A 26,841-nucleotide genomic window follows, 5' to 3' on the forward strand; every position below is an offset into this window, starting at 1 on the left:
TGTATTCCAAACGTACAAAAAAAAATGCAAAATCAAATCATTTTTCAACACATCTAATAAATTAAAACTACTTAAAATTTGAATTAAGCTTGAGGATTTTTATACAAAATATTGAAGGAAAATTTTTATTGTCTAAATATTGTTCAAACAAATAGGTATTCTTGTAATCTCTATCATTCCTTGAGATTTTCTTGACAATTATCTTCTATTAACTCCACCAGAGGAATCCACAACACAAAGCGCAAAAAAAAAACAATTTAATTTAATTTTTTTTATCAATTCAGAAGAACCATAATATTGCTCACAGTTGCATAATGAAGTAATGATATGTCTCGGAGTAAAAAAAATAGGAAGTATTTTCTACTGTAGAACTATCAAATGCTTGTTGAGACTTGGGAGTATCATTGACTGACCTTCTGTTGGTCCAGGATCACATTTAAGATCCTTCCGGGAACATAAATTTTCCTTTTTATCGTCTTCCCTAATAGATATTTGGAAAGCTTCTCATCTTGTGTTGCTAATCTGAATGCATCATCCTCGGGGCACGATTTGTCGACAAGGATTGTGCCCCTAGTTTTCCCATTGATCTGAACAGGCAGCACTATGATTGAATCTTTCAAGAACTCATTTTGAGCCTGTACCAAATCAAAGATAAAATTAGAGATTTTTCATTTTTTTGGTCTTTTACGTCACATTGGATGAAGAAAAACATTGCCTTTTCCTTTCAAAGCCTATTTTAATTGCTTCACTAAAATCAACATAGAAAAGAGACGATATAAGAGTGTTCTATTTAGATTATGTGGCTTTAGACTTGACTGAGAAAATATTTCTATCCAAACGCTATATTAGCAAGGGACTTCCACAATCAGTGAACAACTTGATACAATCGCATAGTTCACATTTCTCTCATGCTAAAGATTAAAAAAAGAAGAAGAAGAAAGAGTAACATATTAGATTATGAACGTCTGTACTCGTTTCGATGCAACATATGCTTATGCATATCGATTGCTGGATCAGCTAAAATGGTCCAATTATTTCACAATTGAAATAATGAAAGACGCTCAAAACAGAATGGTAGATAAAATTTAAGTAGGTCAGTAGTGGCGAGCAAAACAGAAGTCCTTTAAGAGCTTATTGTATACTGTTACTCAACATAAACGAGAGTCAGCAAGTGGTGCAACATTAGGTTATTCCCTTGAACTTACTTTTTAATCCTCTACTCCTTGTGTTGTACAAGAGTTGGTTAAATATGAGTGCATCTACAAGGCCAATATATGTGTGGTCTTCCAGTTCTTTTGCTTGATCGCCAACCATGTGATATGTGGCACCAATAGTAACTCAAATCCGCCGAAAGAGAAAAATAATATTAACTGAATACAAGTGATCCTGAGCCCTATTATTGGCTGACAATGGCATTGATTCTGTATAAATACACACGAGGTGTATCGCATGATGAAATGCTAATACATTGCGTATAATCATTGATTAGAATTGGCTGGATTCAAATAATTCTTTTGCATTGGACAATACTGTCTTTTGTTTCAGCACTCAAGTTCAGTCTACTCAAGATGTCAACGTCAAATGCATGATATCTAAACTCAAATGTCATTCAATATTACATTAAACTTCTACATGCAGTATGCAAATAACCATGACTGTGCTTAATTCTAAAATGTAAGTGCAAAACAAGAGAAGTAAATTGATACCTCAGGGAATTGCTCGTACGCAAGAGACTCCTGGTGTCCTAATCGAAACCAAAGTTCCTCGGCCATGTGAGGTGCAAAAGGTGAAAGCAATAAAACAAATGGCTCCAAGATTGATTTTGGTTGGTTATCCCACTAGGAAATATATCCAATAAAACAGGATTAGGTACATTGCTATTGATTGAAAGCATAATTCAATATGTATATTGAGGAGAATTATGAAAACATCAATCAGCTTTCAAGTAAAAACAGGGTATCAATATGTAGATTTCAGCAAGTATTATTAAGCAAATCCATGGAAACTCCAAGTATTAGACAAGAAGATCTAGCTGGAGAAGTGAACAAATAAAGAATTTCCCAAGGAGTTTTGGGAACAAGATAGTTTTCTTTTTAAGTATCAAAATTATAATATACGTGATGTAGCAAAAAAACGCTCTAATATCAAATTGATAAAATACGAAACACTCAAATAACATAGAAAATTAGGATGAAATTGATGAATTAAGGAGATAACTATCTCACAGAGAGAAAAGAGAATATCATATAGAGCTTAAGCAAAGGTGAATTTCAATTAACTGAAAATTGATTATTACATAGAGATAGAAGACATTTCACTAACTGAGAAACACAATAATCTCAATATACTCATACCAAATCAAGAGCACTTATAAAACTAAAAGATGCACATTTAAACCTAACCAAATTAAAATTAAAAGTTATTCCTAAAAAAAAGACAGCCCGATACACGAAACTCCCGCCAATGCGGAGTCTCGGGAAAGAGTATTGTATCCATCTTTCAACTCCTAAAATAAAACAATTACCAAAATCAAATTATAATTCAAAATTTAAAATTCATCTTGATTTCTTGTTCGCATCATAAGGTAGAAGTCCACTTTCAATCTCAACTTATACCTTAAAATAACTTTAGCAGTAAAATTATCTACTACAAGATTATCTACTGGACCAATACATCTCCCAATATTTACTACAATTAACAAGCCCATCCTCACCTATTAATTTAAACAAATCTAACCTAACCAATTAAAAATCTTTACAATTTTATTCTATTGTTTGATTTCGAGGATCAGTGAAAGTTAAAAAAAAAAAGTAAATAGAGTAAATTAGAGAACAAAAAGAGACTGCATAACTGATGATCCTTTTTAGACAGATTGAAAGCATGATAATTTGAGAGACAACAAGAGGTTAAGCAAAAGATTTCTTTCTTCATACTGGATGAAAAATAAGGTTTTGTGAGAAAAATTAAGTCAATGCAAAAGGATTGACTGAACAACAATTAAATGATATTAAATTTCAGAAGAGAAACAATTTATTGAGGTAACAAGAGTCGAATTTACCGCTAATGCTAGAGGTTTGCAAGCAACAAAGTACAAGGGCAGAGACACGTGGAGAAGATTTTTGTGTTGTTGGAACCTAACAGAGCTTGGCATGGGATAGGGAATGAGAAACCCTCTTGGGTATCTCTAGCGAAGATTTGGAACACAAGGGTGCACAAATGAGGATTAGTTTTGCCACAAAAATACTCAGTAAAACATAATAATAAATTTATAGAACCTTTAAAACTTATACCTTAAAATAACTTTAGCAGTAAAATTATCGACTATAAGATTATCTACTGGATCGATACATCTCCCAACATTTACTACAATTAACAAGCACATCCTCACCTATTAATTTAAACAAATCTAAGCTAACCAATTAAAAATCTTAACAATTTTATTCTATTGTTTGATTTGTCATCACTTAGCATCAGTGCTGACATGCATCGACAGAATATCTAAGTGCCTCAACAAACTTGCAAAGCTAGTTACTGAATCAATGCATCAAAAATTATATAAACCTTGTAAGCAGCATTTATGAACTCCATCATTGCAGAGATTCCTGTATTGAACCTTGTTTCTTCTATTTCTTCGGTTACCTGAAACATTGAGTATGATGAATAAAAGATTAACTCAATATATTTAACCAAAGGTGCAAATAAACTTTGACAATATGAAATAACAATAAATGATCATGTATAATTGTATTAATATCAAGGTGTTTTTTTCAAAATCACCTTAATGTGCGAAAACCTTAATAGTGTTCCATAGGTCAAAATGACAATATGAGATAACAAATAGAATCACAGTGCTCCGAGGAATCCATTTATGTGGTTGCTTCTTGACATGGACAGGTTATTAAGGTGTTTTTGGAAGGTCATAGCCTTTACATTGTCAAAATGACAATACAAGACCACTGGAAAGTCATCAAGATGTTTCCCATTGGATTCACAATGCTTCTAAAATTTTGTTTATGCCATCTTGACTTTGACTAGTGGAAAGTTATCAAAAATGTTCTTGAAAGTTTTGGAGGCATTTGGAGAAGCAAAAGGGTATTTTGGGAATGAAATATGCTCTTGGGTAATTTACAAAATATGATGTGCCTGTTGGGAAATTTGAAAGTTCTAAGTGTGCTCTTTGATAATCACCATATATTTAACCACTATACATGCCAATATAAATGTAGAATTGTGCATACTTTAAAATTCAGATTGGAATACAAGCATCAAAAGATAAGTGGCTACATAACCCAAACTCCAAAGAGTGGCAGACAAAAACTACACTAGCATACACATATGGACATACAGAAACATGGCATGCACCTTGAATAATTACATGGCCACTATCTTTTATCTTTTCTGGAAGTCAAATGAAATTAGAGCTTATAAATAACATGAGAAAACACTGCCAAGACCAAGGATTATTCATATTCGCAGAAGTTTTTCTTCTATATTGTACTTCACATGAATCCTTATCCTCTTGTTTTTTCCTTTTATTTTATCATAAGAGTCTATACTGTCATGTCAAGTATCTTTTCAGCCTCAGTAGTTTTTAATAATATATAACAGATCCCAGCATCATCTGTCATGTAAAGATATAGGGTCTTAAACCAAAACCAAAGTGTCAATTTCCCAACACCAATTGCATGTATGAAGTTTTTTCTCACAAGATAATTTTTGAGCCAGATTAACATTTGGACAGTTTATCTCCTGGTTCACAAGCCAAGATGGGTAAATTCATTTTGTTTGCATAGCTAATATGACTTGTGAGAGTGCATGCTTATATGTATTAATAATAGCATGCTTGTGACCATACCAATTTTCACTGCTATCCTTAAATTTACACAATAAATGGAATTAGAATTTTTCCAACCAATAATCTATGGAGTACAAGAATAGGCTAGTTTGGTGAGGTCTTCTATGTGACTTGAAGAAATTGCTAGCAGACAAGAGTCATTGATTACAAAACACTAATAGTTGCTTGCAACACCAATCAAAAACCCATGACAGAAATTGCTAAGGAACAAGGAAATGCATAATCGCTTCAGTCATATTAGTCCATGCAAAGTTAAATAACCATGAAAAAATATAACAAAATAAAAGTTTGACAATATAACTGCAGGAACCATTATAAAACTTTCTGATCTATAAAGAAATTTACCTTTGCAATACATCTATGAAGAGCTCTCAGTTGATCCAAGCTAGGTTCATCATCAGTGGCAACTGACCCATAGCTATATGATCCATCAGATAAATTAGGGCCTACAATCAACCTCCAAATCCTAGCTAGAAACCTATGCACTCCTTCAATTCCTCCAGTACTCCATGTCTTTGAATCTCTAAAAGCAAAATATCAGCATATCAACTTTTTAAATATTGGCTGTAGGTATTTGTTCAAATAATACTATAGAAGAAGTTACCTTAATGGACCCATGAACATTTCATATAAGCGAAGAGAATCAGCACCATGCTCAGAAACAACATCATCTGGATTGATAACATTTCCTCTACTTTTACTCATTTTGTAGGCTCGAGCAATTAAACGAATACTAGGATTATCCTTTATAACATAAAAATCACCAACTTTAGACACCTGACATAGATATCCGTTAGATTTAAAACATCATTTAACTAAGATGAATTAAAACTCACAGAATCTGTGTTAGATAAGAAATTGGTGCAATATACCTTCTCTACAGGTACTTTTTCTTGATAATAATTATCTCTGATGACGGTTGAATCAGCAGAAACTAAATTCCCTTGTGGATCTCTCAAAGCTGTATACTCTACCTATAGCAGGAGTTATTAGATATTGTATCATTAAAATTTTGTAATTCTATTTCTAGCAAACTTTTACTCACTTCGCCAAGTATTAGCCCTTGATTTATAAGGCACTTGAATGGTTCCTTGGAAGAAACAACACCTATATCATACAGGAGCTGCACATAAATGTTCAAAAGACTGTTAGCATACAGTTTTTTAGACTGAATGAAATTTATCCATGGCATGTAAGAGCAACCCCACAAAACAGGAAACTTTGCTCAAGAAACTGAAGGCATTTAATCTAAGAAGACAACCAGAAAAAGGAAAGACAAAATATCGAACAAAAGAAATGCATTAGTAAAATCAATCTTAGATAAATGTAGTAAAGCACAAGTTGGTAATAACAGATGTTGGAGATATGGGTTCAAGCATTCTGACCTTATGCTAGAAAATAGATTATTCCCAATTGCAACCGGCAACCACTAGTTTTGTGCTAGAATCTATGTAGAAAAGCCTCATTGTTGACCTCTAAACACATTTTTATTTCCAAATAAAAAAAGATTCATCAAAAGAACAAGTCCAAGAAGTTTGGTAAAACACTGACATTTAGAAGAACTTGGGAAAAAAATGTTTTAGGTAAAACCCAAAATTTGGGTACTATGTGCCACTATGTGCATCTATTACGCCAGAACAAGGGATGGCTTGTGGGCTACACATTTGCAAATCAACTTATTTTTTGAGTTATCATGCATGTTAAAAGTTAAGCTTATAGATTTCAGACATGGTACAAGCAGGATCAAACCCATGTCATTCTGCAGACGTAGCACCTGAGCTACTAGGAGGCAACTTATGATTTACCCTGACATATTTGACATTCAAACATGAAATATCATCAATTATCACTTCATTTCATTGGGGATAATATGTAGATTCAAACCATGATCAAACAACAGCAATTTTTTATCATGCAAATTAACTTGCTAAACTGTAACAAGAAGGAATTCTCATCAACAACATCATGAAAACAACCTTGTGCCAAAACCTAGCATAAAGCAAATGCAGAACAGAATGCTCAGCTCCACCAACATAGATGTCAACAGGACCCCAGTACCTAAGATTAAAACAATATAGGAGATTATTGGCAATGTCAAGCTTAACAGACATTAATATGTGACAGAAGGAATGACAACCTTTCTTTGTCCTTGTCAACCAATGCTTTGGAATTTTTTGGGTCCATAAATCTTAAATAATACCTGATGAAAGCTCTTTATCAGACAATTCTAAAGGTTCACACATAACAGATATTGTGATGACATAAACAGTGCAGAAAGAGAAAAACTATTGAAGCGTGATAGTATGATGACAAGCAACAAGCAGAATATTAATAATGGAAGAGATAGGAAGATGTGAGTGATTTCTATATGAGGAAATGTCAGACCCTGTAAGATTTTCGTAGATTGCATATGATGGAAACTGTATGTGACAACATAAATATTAATTATATACTAATTGGACCAAATGACAGACAAGATTGATTCTACCGATTACTACTTTCTCCTGATAGCGGTGGAAACTCAATAAGCATGTATCTCCGACTCTAAATGACAAAGATGTAGATGGAAAAGATTTTACAATTATTGTTGTATGTAGGATAAAAATGTTAACCTTTTATTGCTGAAACTGCATGCTGGCAGTAGAAGAACATTGGGACTTTCCCATGAGATACCACTTGTTGAGTGTATTTGCTTTATATTTTTATAATATTGCAACTGCATTTCTTAGACTTTAAGATAAATACAAAAGAACAATATAAAAAACAGAAATAGGTATGGCTTTTAAGTACAAATGGAAACACAATCACGAGGGGAAAATGAAAGAGCTACATGTAAGACAAACAAAGACTTCTTTACCAGCACGAGCCAGCCCACTGTGGCATTGTATTCGTTTCTCGTCTTGCAGGCCTTCCAGAAATTGGATCCACAGTATTCACCTAATTACAAAGAGATCGTAGCTAAGAAACTATATATAATAATATGCAGGTGAGATTTATTTGACAGTATCACTGAATTAACCAATATAATATAACCAAATTGAACAAATAATTGTAACAAAAGGAAATGGAAACATTATACAAAACTCATATTTCCAGACTTTGACATTCAGGACTGTTCATCTACAGAATACCAATGTTAGATGCAGACAAACCGAGTGGACACCTCATATCTCTATTGACCACATGTAAAAGTTTTAGAAATACCGTGTCAGAGATGTGGATCCCCACCAATGTTAGATACCCATACCCTAACATAGTTGCAGGAGATTTTGCAATATTTCTCTATCCAATTAAATAAATGCTAACATATAGTACAATTCAGTTGAAAAGTAATTGCTGAAACAGAAATATCATAATTTTGTAGAGTATGGGAAGGAAGCATAAATTCTGCAATTTTTTAATGACATGAGTTTGCTAGAAAAGAATGGAGATACACTAGCTTATGGTTGTCCTTATATGAATTCATGAGACAAGAAAAAGATGAGTATTGAAGCTTGTTAAAGTTGATTGGCTAACCACTTAACCAAAAGGGAGAGTTGTTAAAAGGAAAAGAATTTTACATTTATATACTGGACTATTAGACTTTTCAATATGGACTAATGAGCATGAAGCATCTCAGGTTCAGCATGTCCTCTCATATCCATCATGACTTAAAGCCACAAGTATTTATTTATAAAGCGAATCTGTATGTTCTGCTTACTAGCCACTTACTCCAGCAGCTCGAGTTAGAAAGAAACCAAAATTTTATATTTATATTATATATTGGACCACCGTACTAGTCTGTGGGACTAATGAGAATGGAGCATCCCTCCTTCAACAAAGCTTAAAACTCAACAGATGGCTATTATTATTAAAAGATGAATATTAAGAATGAAAAGTAAATGACAAACTTGCTTTAAGTCAACACATGATGGTTGACAGCAGACGAGTGTAACAAGATTTAAACAATCTGCAACTGGATATTCCATCAGACATATGGTAGTGACATATTGGTGGTTAAAATGGCAATCCACATTTAAAGTTTCTTGCAGATAATCAGTCAATAAAGGAATAAAACCATTTGGTAGTTACATCAAACAACAATGGCAAGGCAAAAGCAATCAGGAATGTATGAGACAAATTCCTACTTAGCAAGGTAGATATTTATTTTTCCATCTTTCCGTAACATACCCACGAAGTTGCTTTTGCTAATGGGGGTTCCCCTGTTCCTGTGGGATTGAAGTCATCCAACTCTGGGAGTACTACAGGAAGCTCTTTTTCTGGTAAAGGAATTACTTCACCAGTATCATCCAGATAAATCACAGGAAAAGGCTCACCCCAATAGCGTTGTCGAGCAAAAAGCCAATCCCTCAGCTTGTAATTTACCTGATAAACCAATATTGTCAGTGGAAGGAAAAAAAAAAATTCTCAGTGGAAGGAAAAAAGACACACACACACACACACACACACACATATATATATATATAGCCCCTAAGCTAAATTCTGGTAGAAATGGAAAAGGAAGGGAGACCTTTTTTTTGCCATGACCAATAATCTCAAGCCAATTTATTACTTTTGCAGCAGCATCTTTGCATGATAAACCATTGATATCCAAGCCAGAGGATGAATTTGACGAATTGATCATGATTCCATCATCTACATATGGTTCTCTATTATGACGATTTTTATCAGTACCAATCACAACCCTAACAATGGGAATATCATACTTTAATGCAAATTCATGATCACGAGAATCATGTGCAGGTACAGCCATTATTGCCCCAGTACCATAGCTGCATATCAAATACAAGAACCAAAGTTACAACTTGAATAATTGCAGTAGTTACATAAACCATAATGCCCATGACTGATCAATAACCCTGGCATACAAATAGGAGATAGATGTAGCACTACCAATCATAATAATTTCCATACAAATAATGGTGTAATTAACTCAATAAATAAAGGATTTGTTCCAGAAAGAGTTCTAGCAGACAACAAAAATTCAAAGTGAAGTTCTAACAGTAGTAACTTTGAGAAGTATAAGGACAGTTGCATGCAGAAAATTAATAGAAGAAAAGCAACTATATGATCAGGCACGCATGGAGCAAGCAGAATGAGTCAAAATGACCGTGCAAAATAATCATACTTTTGTCAGTCTTTCATTTTTGTTTTCTATGTTTTGAAAACTGGTTTTGAGCTTTTTGTAGTGCTTGAGTTTATTGAGATTAGGCAAAATATTGATTTTGCGCTTGGTCGGAAGGACAAAACTGAACTAGGGTTTGGTCACGATGCAAATGCATATAATGGGCTTTCAGTTAGGTAACTCTTGCAATTAAAGATTAGCAAACTGTGGTTTGCCTAAAGTTCCTTGGGATTTTTGAAAGATCTACAAATTGACTTATTTAAGGATCCTTTCAAAGTTGTTTTTCAATTGTGTTATTCAAATAACTTAGCTAAATTAAGATGAATATATAGTTGAATTGTTGCTTAGCATATTGTAAGCTTAGTTAAAGTTTCACTTAAAGCATCCAAATTGTAAGTTTTGAATTTAGCACACTCAGCATCTACAGCATAAATGATTAGGTTTAGCGAATTACATACTTTGTTTTCTATATGATAGACAATCACGCAAGGTATCCAATATAGGTATCTAGGTGTTTCAGTAACCAATTCAAGTATGGATCTAGGTATCTGACATCCAATTTCTAAAATATTTTAAGGATGGCAAGTGGAAGTGGTGTCAGACATAAGATAGGAGAGGCAGATGAAAAGTTGTAGTGGAGATTTCTGTAACTCTTATTAGGTCTGAGGAAAAGTTCTTAAATTGCACTTAATTTCAATTAGCCAAGCTCCTATGCTCAAAATGTCAAAGTCCTGGATGGTATTACTAACCACGTTTCATTAGTACATGAAAACATAAAGATGTCCTTAGGCCCATTAGCATAAAAATGTAGTCTAAATATGGAAACAAGTGTTAGGAATTAACTTTTCAAGGAAAAAGTATTTAATATACAAAGAGTATATCCAGATAAACCTTCCTAAAACATAATCTGCTACCCATATTGGAATAACTTCTCCATTAGCTGGATTCATAGCATACGAACCACTAAAAACTCCAGTTTTTTCTTTTTGAAGATCAGTTCTCTCAAGATCACTTTTTCTCAAAGCAGCCTCCCTGTATTGCTCCACCTGCAATTGTAATTTGACAACATTACTTTATTGACACTGATCAATGCAAACAAGGAATTTAATTTATAAAAATTTTAGATTTTGTAAAAGTTTATTTTAAATTGAGGCAGTTTTAAATTGCAACTGTGTTATTCGGAGAGTTAGTTGTTTCCCTTCTGACTGAGTCCTTTTACATATAAGGTTATTTCTTTCTTACAATACATTTAGTTTATTTTCAATTTTGTTTGGGTTAGAATATTTAAAAAGGTACTCAATCCGCTCATGTTAATAGGCATTGCATAATAGAAGTTTTTCATTCTCTATGAGATAACTTAGTTCATTTATTTCTAGGGAAATTGCCCTAAGAAGGCCTTATCACTGAGGAACCTTTTTAAAAAAAGCCTTGCTGAGACCACAGCACCCCCCAATAAAAAAAGAAAAACAAATCTAAATAAATAGTTGAGTGCCAAAAAAGGGGAAAAAGAATTAGATGCACATTATGACTATTTAAGACTCATGATGTGATTTATGATAATTAAATAGTCTGTTTCAGCACTCAATTTTGTTTTGATCAAAACATGGAGTGCCAAAATAGAGAAATGATGTGCAAATTTCCAATAGGGGCAACAAATGGTCACATCATATATTAAGAATACTAAATCTACCTTTAACATCACATATCAAATATGGAAAAGTAATACAGAACCAGAAGCAAGAACCAAGTTTTGACCAAGTGCCAAAACAAGAGAAAATGTTTTTTTTTTTTAAACTGCATGTTATGGCTATTTAGGACCCATGATTTGATTTACAAACACTATCTAGCAGGGAAGTTTTGGGGTTGTTTAGACTGATGGTATTTTGGTCAAGAAGGGCCTCAGTAAAAAAAAAAAAAAAAAAGAATGGTCTGGGCAGAACTTTAACTAAAACTAGGAGCCTTTTTAGGGAAATTACCCTTACTTGTATGTGTGAGATTAAAGGTATCAATCCTCAATGTGAGTTTCGATTTTGCTTCCAATCTACATCACTAATGGCATTAACAAAAATGAAAAACAAGAAAACAAATTGAAATACTATGTCATGCTGGGCTTTGGATGCTAGTGATGACAAGAACAGGTACTCAGGTGCCACAACCAGAAATCTGTAAACATGGAAAAACAATTTCAAGGTAAGAAAAATGAGATTGAGGATGATTAAATATTAAACCGTAAAGTAGAAACAAAAACTTTTCATACGTCACACCAAATATGGTGTCTGGTCTGGTTGTATATACAGATAACTCTAGACCCAGGTCACATCCTTCAGAATCAACTACACGAAACTCGAGCTCAGCACCTTCAGATCGGCCTATCCAATTTCTTTGCATTTCCTTGATGCTTTCAGGCCAATCAAGGTCATCTAAATCTTCCAAAAGGCGATCAGCATAGGCAGTAATCTTGAGAATCCATTGGCGCATTGGCTGATCAGAGTCAAAAGATAACAGAAATAGCAACAAGACATCAGTTTTATAAAGTTTAGCAACTGAGAAACCAAGATTCCAATGAATGCTTAAATATCAGACAACTTCCGGTGGAAAAAAAATAAGGTCATCAATACCCTTCTTACAACAGGATGCCCCCCTCGTTCACTAACACCATCGATCACTTCTTCATTCGCCAAGACAGTGCCAAGTGCAGGACACCAATTAACAGGTATTTCAGCCTATATTTAAAATAAAATCTATATAAAATTACTATAGTTTGATAGGATCCATGTGGGGGATAAAATCAATAAAAACCAAATCTTCAATTTCTAATGTGTCAACTCACTGAGAAAATAATTCACCTGATATGCAAGCCCTTTCTTAAACAGTTGAAGAAAAATCCACTGTGTCCATTTATAGTATTCAGGTTCAGTGGTTGACAGTTCACGATCCCAATCATACGAAAAACCTAATGACTTGAGCTATCCATCAACAAGACAAACTGCTTAACAAATAAGTGGCTCAAACAAACAAACAAAAGAACAATTTGAAGTGCATTGTCAGAATCAAGCCACTGTGTGTTCACAGACCAATCAACAAGAAATCAATTTTAGCTAGAAAGTATACTAGCGGATTTTTGGAGTCTCATGTGAAGTGTTTAGATATTTTTTGAGTAAAAAAATAAGGTCATTTCTAAGTTGGAAATGACTCATCACATATTGATGGCCCACAATGACATTTTGGCAAAAAGAAAAAAAATACACCGAAGAGATGTGGGGGGTCTCATATGAAGTTTAACTTATCGAAACTCATATTTGAATAAGTAAAAGAATTAGGTGATTATGGTACCTATAATTTGTATGAAGAACGAGTAAAGTCACCTTCAACAGACATGTTACCTCAATTAAATGGAAATTTTCAACCAAAAGATAAAGATATAGGCATGGGTGCCAAAACATATTTGTGTTTGATATATGAACCTTAAGTCACAATAGAAAAGTCCTTTCTTAAACAAATTGTCACAGATTTTGTAACAGGAAAATGATAAATTATGATATTTAAAATTTATTGGATAAAGATGGTTAATGCCTACCTAAACTGTTATATGTATTGTATTGCCTAGTGAGATTTCATGACAGAACATTTGAGAGGTTCAGTTCTAGTAAAATGTAAACTAAAATAGGAAAGTTCATTCAAAATTTGTAAGTCAGTAGAAGACATACAATGACTGCCCTAGAAACCTACTGGTACCTGGGTACGAAATCTTTCGATATTTTGCTTGGTTGTAATCCTTGGATGGGTTCCAGTCTACAAAAAGTAAAAAGATTAACAAGACTAAGTACATGAGGTAATTTTGTCACAGAAATTGCTAGCAAACCTCGATGGCATATTGCTCGGCAGGAAGACCAAATGCATCCCATCCCATTGGATGTAAAACATTGAAGCCTTTCATACGCTTATATCTTGAGAGTATGTCAGTGGCAGTGTATCCAAGGGGATGACCAACATGTAATCCAGCCCCACTAAGCAATATATTACTTTGATTAGTAAAAGATACATGCACAAAGATATCTGTTGTTAATATGCTATCTAGAGACAACCATTATATGATAGTATTTTTTATGATAACTGAGGAAATTTGTGAAGTTTGCACCCAAGGGTGCAAACCCAGTGCAAAAGTGTTCAATAACGTTAGGTTGAGAAAAGACTATTTTTTGCATCTATTGAAAGGTTAAAGAGTTAAATATTGGCTGATGTCTTATGCTTCTATGTCTATTTATAAGTTATATGCATGAGGTCAACCAAGTACATGCAACAAGTATTTTGGTGAATCTTACTTAGGATCATGACATAGAGGAAGATTTTTATTCAATTTTCTCCATAATTGCATCCAGCTTCCAGCCATCTCTTATTGGAATTTTCTAAAGGAAATCAAATAATTGAAGTCCATTATTCATGGCTGTCAGTCTGGGTGGTTAGTAAAGAAATGCCAACAGCCAAACACATTGAAGTTTCTCTAGCAAGTCAAATCCAAAAGGCAACATTAAATTTTCATTTTAATGAAACCATATAATCTTGATATTGCCTGGGTTCGAAGAGTGCTTGAATAAAAAAAAATGCCTACACAGCCAATATGGCAAATAAATCTACAGTATTAGTTAATATTCAAAAATAATAATTGAAGAAAAAAATACATAATTTGATAAAAATAAAAAAATTTAAATGGAAATTCTGAAACAGATCTGAATCTTTCAATGGGCAATGATGAGCATCATGGAATATTAAATAACAAATTGTGTATTCTAGTATGCAACTATTTCTTAGTGATTACTAAAATCCATTTATATCTATCAAGTTATTGTGCAAATGATGATAAAGAAAGCTGTCTATCACACTAAATTGAATACATACCAAATAAAACGTAAGTAGAACCAAATTAAAATCAACCAATGAACCCTTCCCAAATTATGTTTGTTCTCATGAGCTCATAAAATGATAAAACTATGATATAGAGTGACAATTTTGAATTTTTATCAACAATTGATCGCACTATAATTTAGATTTAGCAGGATTCATGAAGTCCATACAATGATAAGACCGTGATAAAGAGGCAATCTGCCTGCAGTTATTTTTCACCACTATGAAGGGAACTAGTTTAACTAAGAACAAAAGAATGCCTACAAATTTTTTTAAACATGTTTAAGGCAACCAGGGAAAGAGAATTATCTAACTGAGACGTTTCGGGTCAAATGGTCACTTTGGAGCATTTATTTTGAGTGGATCGAAGGAAATACCTAGGGTAGGGGAACATATCGAGAATGTAACATTTGGGCGTCGAAGTGTCGACCACCTCAGGGGTTCGAAACGTGTGATTCTCCTCCCAGAAGCGCTGCCACCGAGTTTCTATCTCGTCGAAAGGGTACGCCTTCTTATGCGGCGTCTGAGGTTGCTTCTGCCCGCCAAGGAAGCCGCCGTTCTCCGCGGCCGTGCACCACACACGAGCAGGCCATCGGTTTCGTGGGAAGAAGACGACGAAGGGGAGGCGAGGAGCGTAGGCGGTCGAAGGGAGAACTCTGAATCTTAAAGCTGCTCGCTGCTGTGCTTGCGTTTGCATTCTCATCTGGAGCGGAGAAGAAAGCCCAACGACGAGCTCGAGGAAAACTCCAGAGTCTGAATGGATATCGAGATAAGAGGGAAATGTAAAGGCAGCGGCTACCCTCGATTTTTTGTATATATATATAATTTCGAGAAATAATTAGTTCCATTTCTCATAAAATATTAAATATATTTATTTTATATTTAGTTGATAACTATATTTGGTATATATATTTTTGTATTATCTTTATTCTATTTTACTCCCTAAAATATATATATCCACAAGAATTAAAAAGATAATTACTATAATAATATTGAAATAAGATATTTCTTTAAACTTTTTTTAAAAATATCCTTTCTGAGGATTCTAATTATTAAAAGTGTTTTGTAAATTCTTTAGCCAATTTACTTTTCTCCTATCAATTTCTTAAAAATTGACATTTTCTTTTTCCATAAAATAACTACTCTAATTCGTTGGTTTTCTATATACTTTAATTCAAAGATGGATACACAATCAAGGCTTATGTTATATTACAGATTGACAAAGGAGATATTGGCTGGCAACAAAGAGAGACTCCCAAATCAACGTATTTGTTTCCATAAAGGTCCACAAATTTCCTTAACTGCTGTTACAATCTATCAATTAATCGCAGATTTTATGTCATTATTTATTACTCTGTTTCCTCTTTCTTAACCGCCGACGGGTGCCGTTTAACCCACGTATTTATTGACTGCGCCTCTGTGTTTATTTCCCGATTCAGTGTCTGTCGTTGATCCAGTCCGCGATTCGAGATCGACGACGATGAATCGACGCCATGGCTAATTCTCCCATTATGTCGGTTTCTCCCTTGGTATAAATAGACGACTGCGTCAATTGCTCCGCCTCCGTTTTCGGGTTTTAGCTTCGTCGAGATATTGGCGGGTTTATCGTGCGTCGTCTTTCCGATCGCCGCCGGAGAGATCGAAGAGGTCGAGGTGGTGGATGAGGAGGAGGGGGGCTTGCGAAGGGTGATGATAGACCTGAAGGAGCGGTTGGGGAAATGCCGAGCAAAGGTTTCGAGAAAGGACAAGTCGCCGTGCCGAAGAGTACTCCGCGTGATCTACGATGACCTGGACCTGACCGAGTCGAGCGGCGACGAGGAGGCAGAGATCGCCACCGCGGGCTGTCGCCGGAAGGCGGCGATCGAGATCCCGCTGCCAATCACACCCTCATTGTCTCCTCCGTCGGAGGAGACTGCTCGTGGGAAGAACGCCAGGAAAGCGGTTACACGCAGAGGCCCACGTAAGGGCGAGGCCAAGGACACGCCCCACGCCGCGGACGGTTGCGCGGTTAACCGCCGGTATAAGGGAGTTCGGCGGCGGCAGTGGGGGAAGTGGGCGGCCGAGATACGCGACCCCATCCGCCGGGCGCGCGTCTGGCTCGGCACCTTCGACACCGCAGAGGACGCCGCCAGGGCATACAATGCAGCAGCTCGCTTTCTCCAGGCTGAGAAGAAGGCGCTGACCGCTGCTTCCGGCGACAGTGGCTTGCCAGCTTCCGTCTCAAATACCGCAGTCCTGCCAGCTTCTCCTTCGTCGGTCCTCGATGTAGTCTCCGACCAAGCCCAGGATGCGGCCGCCGAGGCAAAGTCGGAGAACGTGAATTCAGTGGCTTGGCTGTTAGACGAGTCGTTGGGGATCGAATTGGAGCCTTTCTTCATGACCGATATGCTAAATGATAACATTTCTTTTGACATTCCAGACATCGGCGACTTCGACGACGGTGAGCTCCCCAGCCTCGAAGCACTGGCCAAGTTGAGCTTCTAGGTATGAATATATATATAATATGTTGGTCCTAAATTTTGTGGTTCTTTTTTTAGTAAATATACTAAATGTTGTATATCAAAAACACTTATTGGGGTTTTCCCGGCCTAATAACGAATTTCTAAGTTTTTTGGTCAGAGATCTCTGCTTCTTTTAATTGGCAGCAGTATCTTGTGTACGTTCGTAGGATTGGCGCTCATCGCTATGCGCAATGGTTATTTTTGGTGTTAAGATTCTTGCTACTTGGTTGAATTAAGAAAGCAAAAAACGAGCTTTTCAAAATAACTTCATTATTTCGAAATCTCATAATGCATATATATATATATATCCTTCTAAATGTACAAACCCCCTTTCACAGTGAGGTAAATGAGACATGTTTAAAGTATATTTTCACTACTGTAAATCAAACAATTGGATGAAAAGATACATCATGCCATCATTTCAACAAAAAATGAAATTTATCACTCTATCAACATCAAACTCTACGATCATATGTGAAAAAGTAAATCAAAAAATTACAATTAACCATGATGAAAAAAAATATTATCTCAACTTCATCGAAGATTCAACTTATGTCCACTTAAGTCTGTCCTCGTAATCGACTCAATTATGTCCCAAAGTTACAGCATGCTATCATAGTTTGCAGCATGGATCTGCATTAAACTAAGGAACAAGAGATCCCGCTAGGAAAATTAATGAGACAGACCTCAACAAATGCATTTTTAAAGAAGACACCATGAAAGCCTTCATATGCTAAAGAAAATCCACAAAGTTGACCTCTGGAGTCCAAAATTAATCAGACTTCAACAAAGATCATCTTCGGATATCCATTCTTAAAAAAAATCATCAGGCTTGTATACAAATACCAGGATAAAAATGCAGATAATTCAGAAATAAGCAATAATTTTGAAAGTTTTGATAGTAAATTATACCATAGAAGCAACCCACTCTAACAGCAGGAATTAGAGCAGATAAAGGTAACCATGTAATAACAAAATAAAAAAGAGAAACAAAATGACCATTACAGATTTACTCCTAGGTTCAACAAATCAGTCAAACTGAAACCACAATGCATAATTACAATTAACAAAATTTTAGAAAAAACTTTTAATAGATAGATCATGAAAAGAATAGAATGTCGAGGAGAAAGTGAACCTACATAGAAAACATTAAATTATTTTTTTAAATTGCAGATTTACTCTAGTCCAAGACACCACTCTCCCTCCCTAAAACAATAACAGAATCCCTTTTTTTATCATTACTTGAATGATTTTGTCTCACTACAATTATCCTGTAACAAAAAATATTGGGAAGCACCTTTCATCAAATAAATGAAAAAATTGCATCAGTTAATAATTTTAACTATCCTGGGAGTAAAAACCAGTCAGATGAATGAAAAAAAGTTCAATTGGACAATATCAGGCACATTGAAAACAAGCATAACACAAAATTTCATGAATTTATAAGTTTCAAGTGCCCCTGCATGGTACTAGCATAGTGCTAAGTCAAATATATATGCGCAAGATAATTACAAGATTCTAGAATCAGATAAATGTAACAACTGATATTACAAAACAAGGCGCATAGCAGCTAACTGAATTTCATGAAAATCAAGCCAATCAACGTCGTTAGAAGCAAGATAGATTTAACAGTAATTGTAATTGCAGTAATTGGATAAAAGGATTCATTTACAGGTCATTTTCCAAAGCAAACAACAAATCACAGTCAACCTAAGGCCGGTCATGGCACAATCGAATCAGCCTAATACCCCTATCCACGCTAAAATCAACATTCACTGTAGGCTTATCCTTGATAGTCATCATTCATGAAAAGCCCTCATCCACAAGTAGAATATTAAGTGTTATGTTAGGTTATGTTCTATAACCACCATGTCTTAACCTAAGACCATGAATCTAACTACCTACTCATAGGTATATATCATCTCTCATGGAAATAAATAATTGCATTAGTCTATTCATCCAAAAACAACATGATTAGTCTACATCACTACATGCTGAACACTTAAATCGATATCATATTGAACCAACCACACAAATCATCATATATGCACTGCATAATATTGTGTGCAGATAACTATATAGATACTAAACTATGATATAATGTATAATATGTTACCACTACATAATTGCATAAACACACATCATATGATCTCTCAGATATGCAAATCATCGAAAATCAACAATACAAGGAAGAAATAGGTATATGAATACAACGACAGTAAAATACCATAAGTAGATAGATCAACAAGCTTCCTACCACTGAGACAACACAATAATATAACTCTCTATGATATCCTGCTCCATTATATTAACAAGCCACCTCAAAGATAGGATATTGTTCAAAATTCCCAATTAAAACAATCTCAATCCATGATTTGATCCTATTTGAACAAACTATTCTCAAGCTAATAGATTACACATGATTTTCTATACAACCTCGATCACCTCTCCTAATGGAATACAAACTCATAAAATCGTCACAATATCATCAATCCAATTTGATGTCATAAGATTGAATTTCCTCTTCTATATCCTCAACGGCCTCTATACACCCAAACCCACTACCATTAGAGATTGACCACAACAAAACAAGAGTAAGAGTCTATCTCAATTACCAAAGATATTCCCGATGAGTGACTGCCACCTCTAATAATAGCTCTGAGTTTCAATCTTAGACCTAAAAATCAAGGTTAGCACGGCAACAAAACAATATAATAAAACTTGAACTATCCCAGGGGAAAATATGATCTGTCACCATTGGACGCTTACGGCAAGGACCAACGATTTGCTGGCCAAGGGTTTTGTCTCCTCCCTTTACATGATAGTAGATATGGGAGGGTGACTATCCGCTTCGACTACTGTATGGCAGCACTATGCGGCGGCGGCGGCGGCGGCGGCGGCTGCACGACCAACGGCTGCTCGAGCCGCGCAGAATAAGACTGATCTACGGAGATTAGGGCAGGGGAAGCACGAAGACCAAAAACCGGCTTCCGCGACGGCAAGCAAGAAGGGAGGGTGGCATTGCACGAGTAAATGCAACGGCTCAGCGAAAACGGCACACAGGCGCAGAAAAAGAAACCCAAAACCCTAACTCAATTGAGTTCAGTCGCCCGAGTCAATTTAGTTCGGTAACTCAGTTCAAATTTAATTCAATTTTAAAATCTCTAATTCAAACTCAATTTAATTGAAATAAATAATTTTACTTCATAAATTTTAATTTTGAACAACGTAAAATTTTTAAAAATTTATTTAATTCTTCTATTCCAATTAGAGGACAGTGTGTTTTTCAATTTTATAACACTTCAACAAAACTATCAATTAATAATTAAATCATTAAATTTTAATTTATATTAATTAACCACTAAATAAAAATTTTGATAATTAATTAACGATTGAATTAAAATTTGATCATTAATTAAAAATGAAATAAATTTTAATCATAAAATTAACGATCGAATTAATTTTTATCACCAACGATCAAATATTAATTTTTTATTTTTAATTTAATTAATGGTCAAAATAAATTTTGTAGTTAATTATAGTTTTAAAAAATTAAATAATAATAAAAGTAAAATAATTTAGTGATCGAATTTGATCGTTAAATTAACGGCCGAATGAATTTTTAATTGTTAAATTAACGATGGATGTATAATGGAATTAAACTTGCTACAGTATAACGTGATTATATTTTGTATTTTAGCAGAATGTTTTTGTAATGGTATTATATTTTATATTTTAGAAATATGAATATTTTTGGATAAGTATTTATAATGTGATTTTGATGAATATTTTTTTAGTTTGTAAATGTTATTTGAATTTGATGTATAAATTGTGCATGTTTAAATGGAAATTAAAAATATATTAAATTGACAGAGTAGATAAATAGCGAGATATATATATATATATATATATATATATATATATATATATATATATATATATATATATATATATATATATATATATAATTTCATCGTTAATTTAATAATTGAATTTAAATTTTAATAAAAATAAATTTGATTATTAAATTAAAGATAAAATTTAAATTCAATAGTTAAAGTTTGAAGATGATTTTATTTGGGTTGCCGATCGCTACTCATTAGCAACCGAATTCATAGACATATTAATTCGCTCGTTAAATTCTTTTAGTGATCAATTAATCATGAAAAATTTCATCATTAATCTATGATTTTCTTATACTTATAAGTCATCCTGAATAATATATATAATGAAACTACAATAATTAATCATAATTATAAACAACAATAATATAATTAATGTGATTTGAAGATTTTTCTCCACCTTTTTTTAAATGAAAGAATAAATACATTTATACATGTAAGTATGAAATATTAAACTTTAAAACACTTCATAAAATCATGAGAAGTCTTTATACAAATTTGACTATAGATTAAAAACTATAAGCTATTTAGTATGTATAAGATTTATACAAAAAAAAAAATTTATGATATGATGATGTAATTTGACAGGTAACTTAACAATAAAGTCGTTAAAATATATTAATTGGATGTATTTAATTCAATCTGAATCAAGATGAAATTAAATTGGAAATTTTATTTGAGTTTTAGTTTTGTTTAATTTAACTTTTAAAAAATTTATATCAAATTAAATTTATTAGTCAAAAAATTAAAAAGGGCGTCCTATTTATAAAAATAAAAGAGTATTTTATTTTAACTCTAGAGCAGAAATTTTAATCACAATTAATATAAAATTTCGACTAAAATTATTTAAAAATAATTAAAAAAATAAAACTGTTAATTATTTGTTTAATAAAAAATTATTTTATATTGTAATAGTTTTAATCAAAATTATTTTTTAATTATAATTAATAATAATTTTGATCTTGGGTGTATTCAAATAATTTTACTTAGAATAATAATATTGAAATAAAAACAAAAAATATAATGTACTGTCACTTGTTGATGATAATCAAAATAAAAGAAGTTTTTATTTTAAATTTTCACTTATTTTATTTAATCTGTTTGGTTGACTGAATCTTTTTATTGAAAATCAAGAAAGCTAAGTACGGGGACAGGATGGCTGGAAGTTCCGGCGAAGAATTTTCGGTGGTGGTGCTAGCGTCGGACCTCGGCGTGGACGCCCGCTCCTTACTCTCGCCGACGGAACGCCAGGCGGCGGCGACGGACGAAGACGTGGTAGCGTGGCATGACTGTCTCACCTATCTTTCCTCCGACGAAGATTTCTCGGATCTAGAGGCTCTTCAGGCTTTTCGTCTCCAAGGATCCGACAAAGCCGGCAACCGAATCCTCAGGATTGTAGGAAAATATTTCCCTGGTTCGTTCGCACGGCTTGAACGTCTTTCTTTGTTATTTGCTACTTAGGGTTATTCATTTTTTGCTCTTTTTTTTTTTTATAAAGATGTTGTCTTTTTTTTTTTCTATAAACACTTTAGTAATTAGTTCTTTTAGAGTATCTGATTCGAAAAATCTTGAAACTTCAAGTCTCATTTGTCGAATTTCTGTTAGGTTTCACCAATAGACTTTTTGCTTAGTACCATTTTTATCTTGCATATTTCATTGATGAGTGCTGAGTTTATATCTCCTTCAAATAGTAACTTATAACAATATTGTCATTCTATTACGAACACTGTATGATTTGTCTTTGAAACACTTATCCATATTTCGTGTTCATACACACACACATATTATTGATGGATCTATCTCACTTCAAATAGTAACTAATGATTTTCGTTATCAAGTTTATTTTTTTTTCAACACTGTATGAATTTTCTTTGAATCGAAAAATTGGAATACTGATGATATATATGCGGGATTTATAGATTTAAAAGGGATTATACAATATTTTAAATATTATGATCGCAGATATGATTTTTTTAAGTTTAAAAGGGTAAACTTTGTATTTGCAGCTGCAGTTATAGATGGGGAACGTTTGAAGAGATATGTGTTTCATAAGTTCATCACAGAACTAACGGAAGAACCATTCTGTATAGTATACATGCACAGCACTGTGCAGTCAGAAGATAACAATCCTGGAATATCCATCATGCGGTGGATATATGAAGAACTTCCGTTAGATTTCAAGGATAGGCTACAAGTTGTTTATTTCTTGCACCCAGGACTGCGTTCCAGACTTGTTTTAGCCACACTTGGACGCCTCTTCTTAAGTGGAGGGTAACTACATGCTACATTATATTTCCAATTTACGAAGACAAATAGTTATAATGTGTGATCATCCTTGAATGGCATCCTTCTCTTGCTTGTTTCTCGATGTTTTAGGAATTAACTCCAGTATTTATCTTCCTAATTCATACTTCTCAAGGACAAATAAGTACCTCATTGGTAAATGTTGTAATAGTGTAGGACTTGGAAGACCAAATTTCTTGCTCAGTTTGGCATTTAGATTATAGAAAGGCATTACTTGAGGCAGAGGTGCCCCGTATAAATGCTAGCATTAAGTATTAGCAAACCTAAGTGCCTTGATGAGCACTATTGGTGTAGCCTTCCTGTCCAAATTATTAATTAGCCACATTATTTAATTTAATCATCACCCTGTTGGATGGTTTGTATAGTTTCACAGAGAAACTTAAGGTGTCTATCATATTGATTATTTTTAGCGAGGCAATTGTTGAAAACTGAATCTAAATATTGCCTCTTTGTCTGCCTTGGAGTTTGAAAGCCCTCGTCCTATGTTGCTTTATAACCTGGTAGTGCTCCCAATTCATGATGAAATTGTAGGATATAATAGATGGTAGGCATGCCACTGGCCCACTGCACAGTACACAAAACAGGCAAATAAACCACCATAACATCTCCATTCTCTTTCCTTGGAATTGAAGCCTTCTTCTCTTGCACCTAGCACAACCTTTTGCACTAAGTATAGAATGGCTTTCAATAATCCTGAATAATGATATGTTTATTCAATCAACTGACCCGCAAAATTTGCAGAATTTTGATTAAAAAATGCATGAAAGAGATTCAATGCTCATTAATCAAGTGTGATTCTTCTTGTTGCACTTAAGTTCTTGATACTTGAATTGAATGACCCTCTTCTTGTGCTTATGGATTCGAAACAGTAAGGAGATAAGATAGCTCTTTGTAGTCCAATTCACTTTAGATTGATTTACAAATGAAGCAATAGGGCTGAATCAATGTTCTAAAAAAGAGTTTGTGGCCTCCTAGGCATTTCAGACGACAAACAACACCACACATAAGATAATGTGGGCCCTCTAGGTGGTTGTAATCCCTCTAAGTGGTTTGGGCACCTAGCTGGGTCAGTCAAACCCCTCAGCTAGGAGGGGTGCTCCCATGGCAGGACTCTTATGTGGCAAAAAAAAAAAACTAGTTTGTTTTTTTAGTGATAAAGATATTAATGAGGAGTTTTATGTTGATTTTTCTTCAAAAAAAAAAAGGTTGACTAATCCTTGTAATTATGAAACACTAAATGTGGTAGTATATCACTTGTAAGGTTGGTTTAAACATAAGTTTTGTAGTGATAAAACTTTGCATATTAATTATATGCATGTTAATAATAAATATGCATGTATTGTTATATATGTGCTTTAGACATATATTTTCTCTGTGGGAACATACATGAGATTTATTGATTAGTATATAGGTTTGTCTACATGGCTTAGGAAGTGTTGATCCAAGTATAGAGTATACTCCTAAGAATAAGCACTTGCATCATATCTAGTTAACAACACAATTTCAACCCTAATTGTCTTCTGCTTAACATTCTTGAAATACCTTTTTTTTTAGTTCTATTTGGATGCTTGTGGATTGCCCTTGAGAAGATGTATTCATGTATATTTTGTTGGATAAATATTATTATATTTGGTCATTTCTATTAATTAGACTATTTTTTAATACTAAACTGCATATGCTCTTGCATATACTACACACCGCATTGCATTATACAATGATTTGACCATCTGCTAGAAACACCTTTCATAACCTTGTGTTAAATATGCTCAGTAGAGAAATAATTGGTGTTTAAAGGTTGTTAGGGATGTTTTATAGGGTAGGAGAGGAAAATTTAGCCATTTGAGTGGTGTTAGAATCAAAACGAGGCAAAACTTTGCCTTACATAAGGGTTAGTGCCCAGCTGCCAGTCCACGGTTGAATAGCTTTCCCTTAGGTAAAGACCCTAAGAGGACTCATGTAACATGATCTATGAAATGTTTTCGATGTACAGTATCAACAGAAAATAAGGTTCAACTCTGTTCCTTCAAGCTATGGAACTGTGCTCGATAGTTTCATTTTTTTATATTCATTTATCTTTTTTTTTTTCTGAGAAATGCCAATCTGTAAACCGAACAAGTTTAAATTGTAGGGCCAATCTTTTTCATATCAGCCATACACAATTAGCTAGACTGTGAGCTAAATTAAAATTTTAGTGATATGCACTCAAAACAACAAGATTGTCACTAGTTGCGAATAAGGTTCTGACTTTTGATTAGCTAAGACATGCCAGATTTACATTCCCTACTGCGGTTCAATTCAGAATTAGGAATTGCCAAACAGCTGCCGGATGCTATTTTGTTTCAGTTTTCAGATATGTAGTGCCTCAAGTTCAGCTACAGTTGGGCCAAGTGAAAGCTTGATCTACCATCAATTTGAAATGGTTCTTTCACTTTGATATTGGAGCACAAACCGATGCCTTCGTTGCTTGAAATCTAGTATATGTTGATACATTCAAAATAGTCTCTGTACTCCATTCTGATACTTCCATCGAGCACAAACTGATGTCTTCCTTCTAGAAGGATTACAATATAATATCCTTAGTTTGTTTCTTCTGTGGCTTAGCACTTGATTATTTCTGCAGACTAAAATCAAACTGATACAAGTCTCATCTCTTGGTTTTTATCTGTCCTGGATTGCTTAAGCTTTTTCCATATGCTAATGGTATGCTTGTAATGCCTTATAGATTGTACTGGAAAATCAAATATGTCAGCCGGCTGCAGTATTTATGGGATGATATTAAGAAAGGGCAATTGGAGATTCCAGAGTTTGTGCAGGAGCATGATAATGTTCTCGAACATAGGCCTTTAACTGATTATGGTATAGAGCCTGATCCTCTTCACTTAACGGAAGTACCGGCTATGGGGTTGTCACTTGGAAGGTATGGAGATAAATGGGATTCCAGGTCCTACATGTGATGCTTTTGCTGGAAGTGTACTTAGTCGTCGACTGTTCCTCCTCGAATGTCACAGTAGTTTGTTTCATGGGATACCCTTGTCTGTTACTATTGCCATGCTGATGGCCAAGTCTGTAAATCATGTAAGTTTTATTGGAACCTCTAATCCATATTGCTCATCTGAACCATTTTATCATGTGAAACTCTCATTCACTATCATTGGCTTTCCAGATAACCAATCTAAACATAAACCAGCTGTTGCTGGAGAGTAGTTATGCTGTTGTTGTTTCCCTCTGTTATATATGCATGATATGATTGAA

General features: G+C 34.1%; 3 protein-coding genes across 4 annotated transcripts; 2 read left to right on the plus strand and 1 right to left on the minus strand.

The window, feature by feature from the left end:
* Window positions 1–263: 263 nt before the first annotated feature.
* On the minus strand, window positions 264–15,616 carry LOC141839545 (leucine--tRNA ligase, chloroplastic/mitochondrial). Of its 2 annotated transcripts, XM_074727319.1 has the most exons (20): window positions 15,260–15,616; window positions 13,843–13,987; window positions 13,716–13,772; window positions 12,827–12,946; window positions 12,599–12,703; window positions 12,238–12,461; window positions 12,077–12,143; window positions 10,872–11,026; window positions 9,366–9,627; window positions 9,026–9,220; window positions 7,713–7,792; window positions 6,993–7,055; window positions 6,832–6,913; window positions 5,901–5,978; window positions 5,728–5,829; window positions 5,460–5,632; window positions 5,201–5,378; window positions 3,562–3,639; window positions 1,707–1,838; window positions 264–635 (listed from the first exon to the last, which is right to left on the minus strand). In XM_074727319.1, exons 1-20 carry the CDS (start codon window positions 15,583–15,585, stop codon window positions 402–404), a joined length of 2,856 nt encoding a protein of 951 aa, XP_074583420.1. In that variant the 5' UTR covers window positions 15,586–15,616; the 3' UTR covers window positions 264–401. The 2 variants fall into 2 exon arrangements, with proteins under 2 accessions (XP_074583420.1, XP_074583421.1); XM_074727320.1 differs by lacking the exon at window positions 5,901–5,978.
* Window positions 15,617–16,571: 955 nt separating this feature from the next.
* LOC141838334 (uncharacterized) lies at window positions 16,572–17,366 on the plus strand. Its single transcript, XM_074725775.1, has one exon. It carries the CDS (start codon window positions 16,572–16,574, stop codon window positions 17,364–17,366), a length of 795 nt encoding a protein of 264 aa, XP_074581876.1.
* Window positions 17,367–22,422: 5,056 nt separating this feature from the next.
* On the plus strand, window positions 22,423–26,805 carry LOC141840602 (uncharacterized). The gene is made up of 3 exons (XM_074728642.1): window positions 22,423–22,699; window positions 23,292–23,556; window positions 26,312–26,805. The coding sequence occupies exons 1-3, from the start codon at window positions 22,441–22,443 to the stop codon at window positions 26,541–26,543; spliced, it is 756 nt and encodes a 251-aa protein (XP_074584743.1). The 5' UTR covers window positions 22,423–22,440; the 3' UTR covers window positions 26,544–26,805.
* Window positions 26,806–26,841: the final 36 nt, after the last annotated feature.

The sequence above is a fragment of the Curcuma longa genome, chromosome 11, assembly GCF_044706935.1.
Source record: "Curcuma longa cultivar G26 ecotype Majalengka, Jawa Barat chromosome 11, ITB_CL_G26_1.1, whole genome shotgun sequence".
NCBI lineage: Eukaryota > Viridiplantae > Streptophyta > Magnoliopsida > Zingiberales > Zingiberaceae > Curcuma > Curcuma longa.

What these genes read in the sequence shown, in the direction of transcription:
- LOC141839545 (XM_074727319.1), bottom strand. Translation starts at nt 15,585, where the DNA reads ATGAGAATGCAAACGCAAGCACAGCAGCGAGCAGCTTTAAGATTCAGA. An exon ending in GATATGTTCCCCTACCCTAG is followed by an intron (nt 13,988 to 15,259) that starts GTATTTCCTTCG and finishes TATATTGCTTAG; the next exon opens with TGGGGCTGGATTACATGTTG. An exon ending in CAGTGGGCTGGCTCGTGCTG is followed by an intron (nt 7,056 to 7,712) that starts GTAAAGAAGTCT and finishes AGCTTTCATCAG; the next exon opens with GTATTATTTAAGATTTATGG.
- LOC141838334 (XM_074725775.1), top strand. Translation starts at nt 16,572, where the DNA reads ATGATAGACCTGAAGGAGCGGTTGGGGAAATGCCGAGCAAAGGTTTCG.
- LOC141840602 (XM_074728642.1), top strand. Translation starts at nt 22,441, where the DNA reads ATGGCTGGAAGTTCCGGCGAAGAATTTTCGGTGGTGGTGCTAGCGTCG. An exon ending in TGTAGGAAAATATTTCCCTG is followed by an intron (nt 22,700 to 23,291) that starts GTTCGTTCGCAC and finishes TTGTATTTGCAG; the next exon opens with CTGCAGTTATAGATGGGGAA. An exon ending in CGCCTCTTCTTAAGTGGAGG is followed by an intron (nt 23,557 to 26,311) that starts GTAACTACATGC and finishes AATGCCTTATAG; the next exon opens with ATTGTACTGGAAAATCAAAT.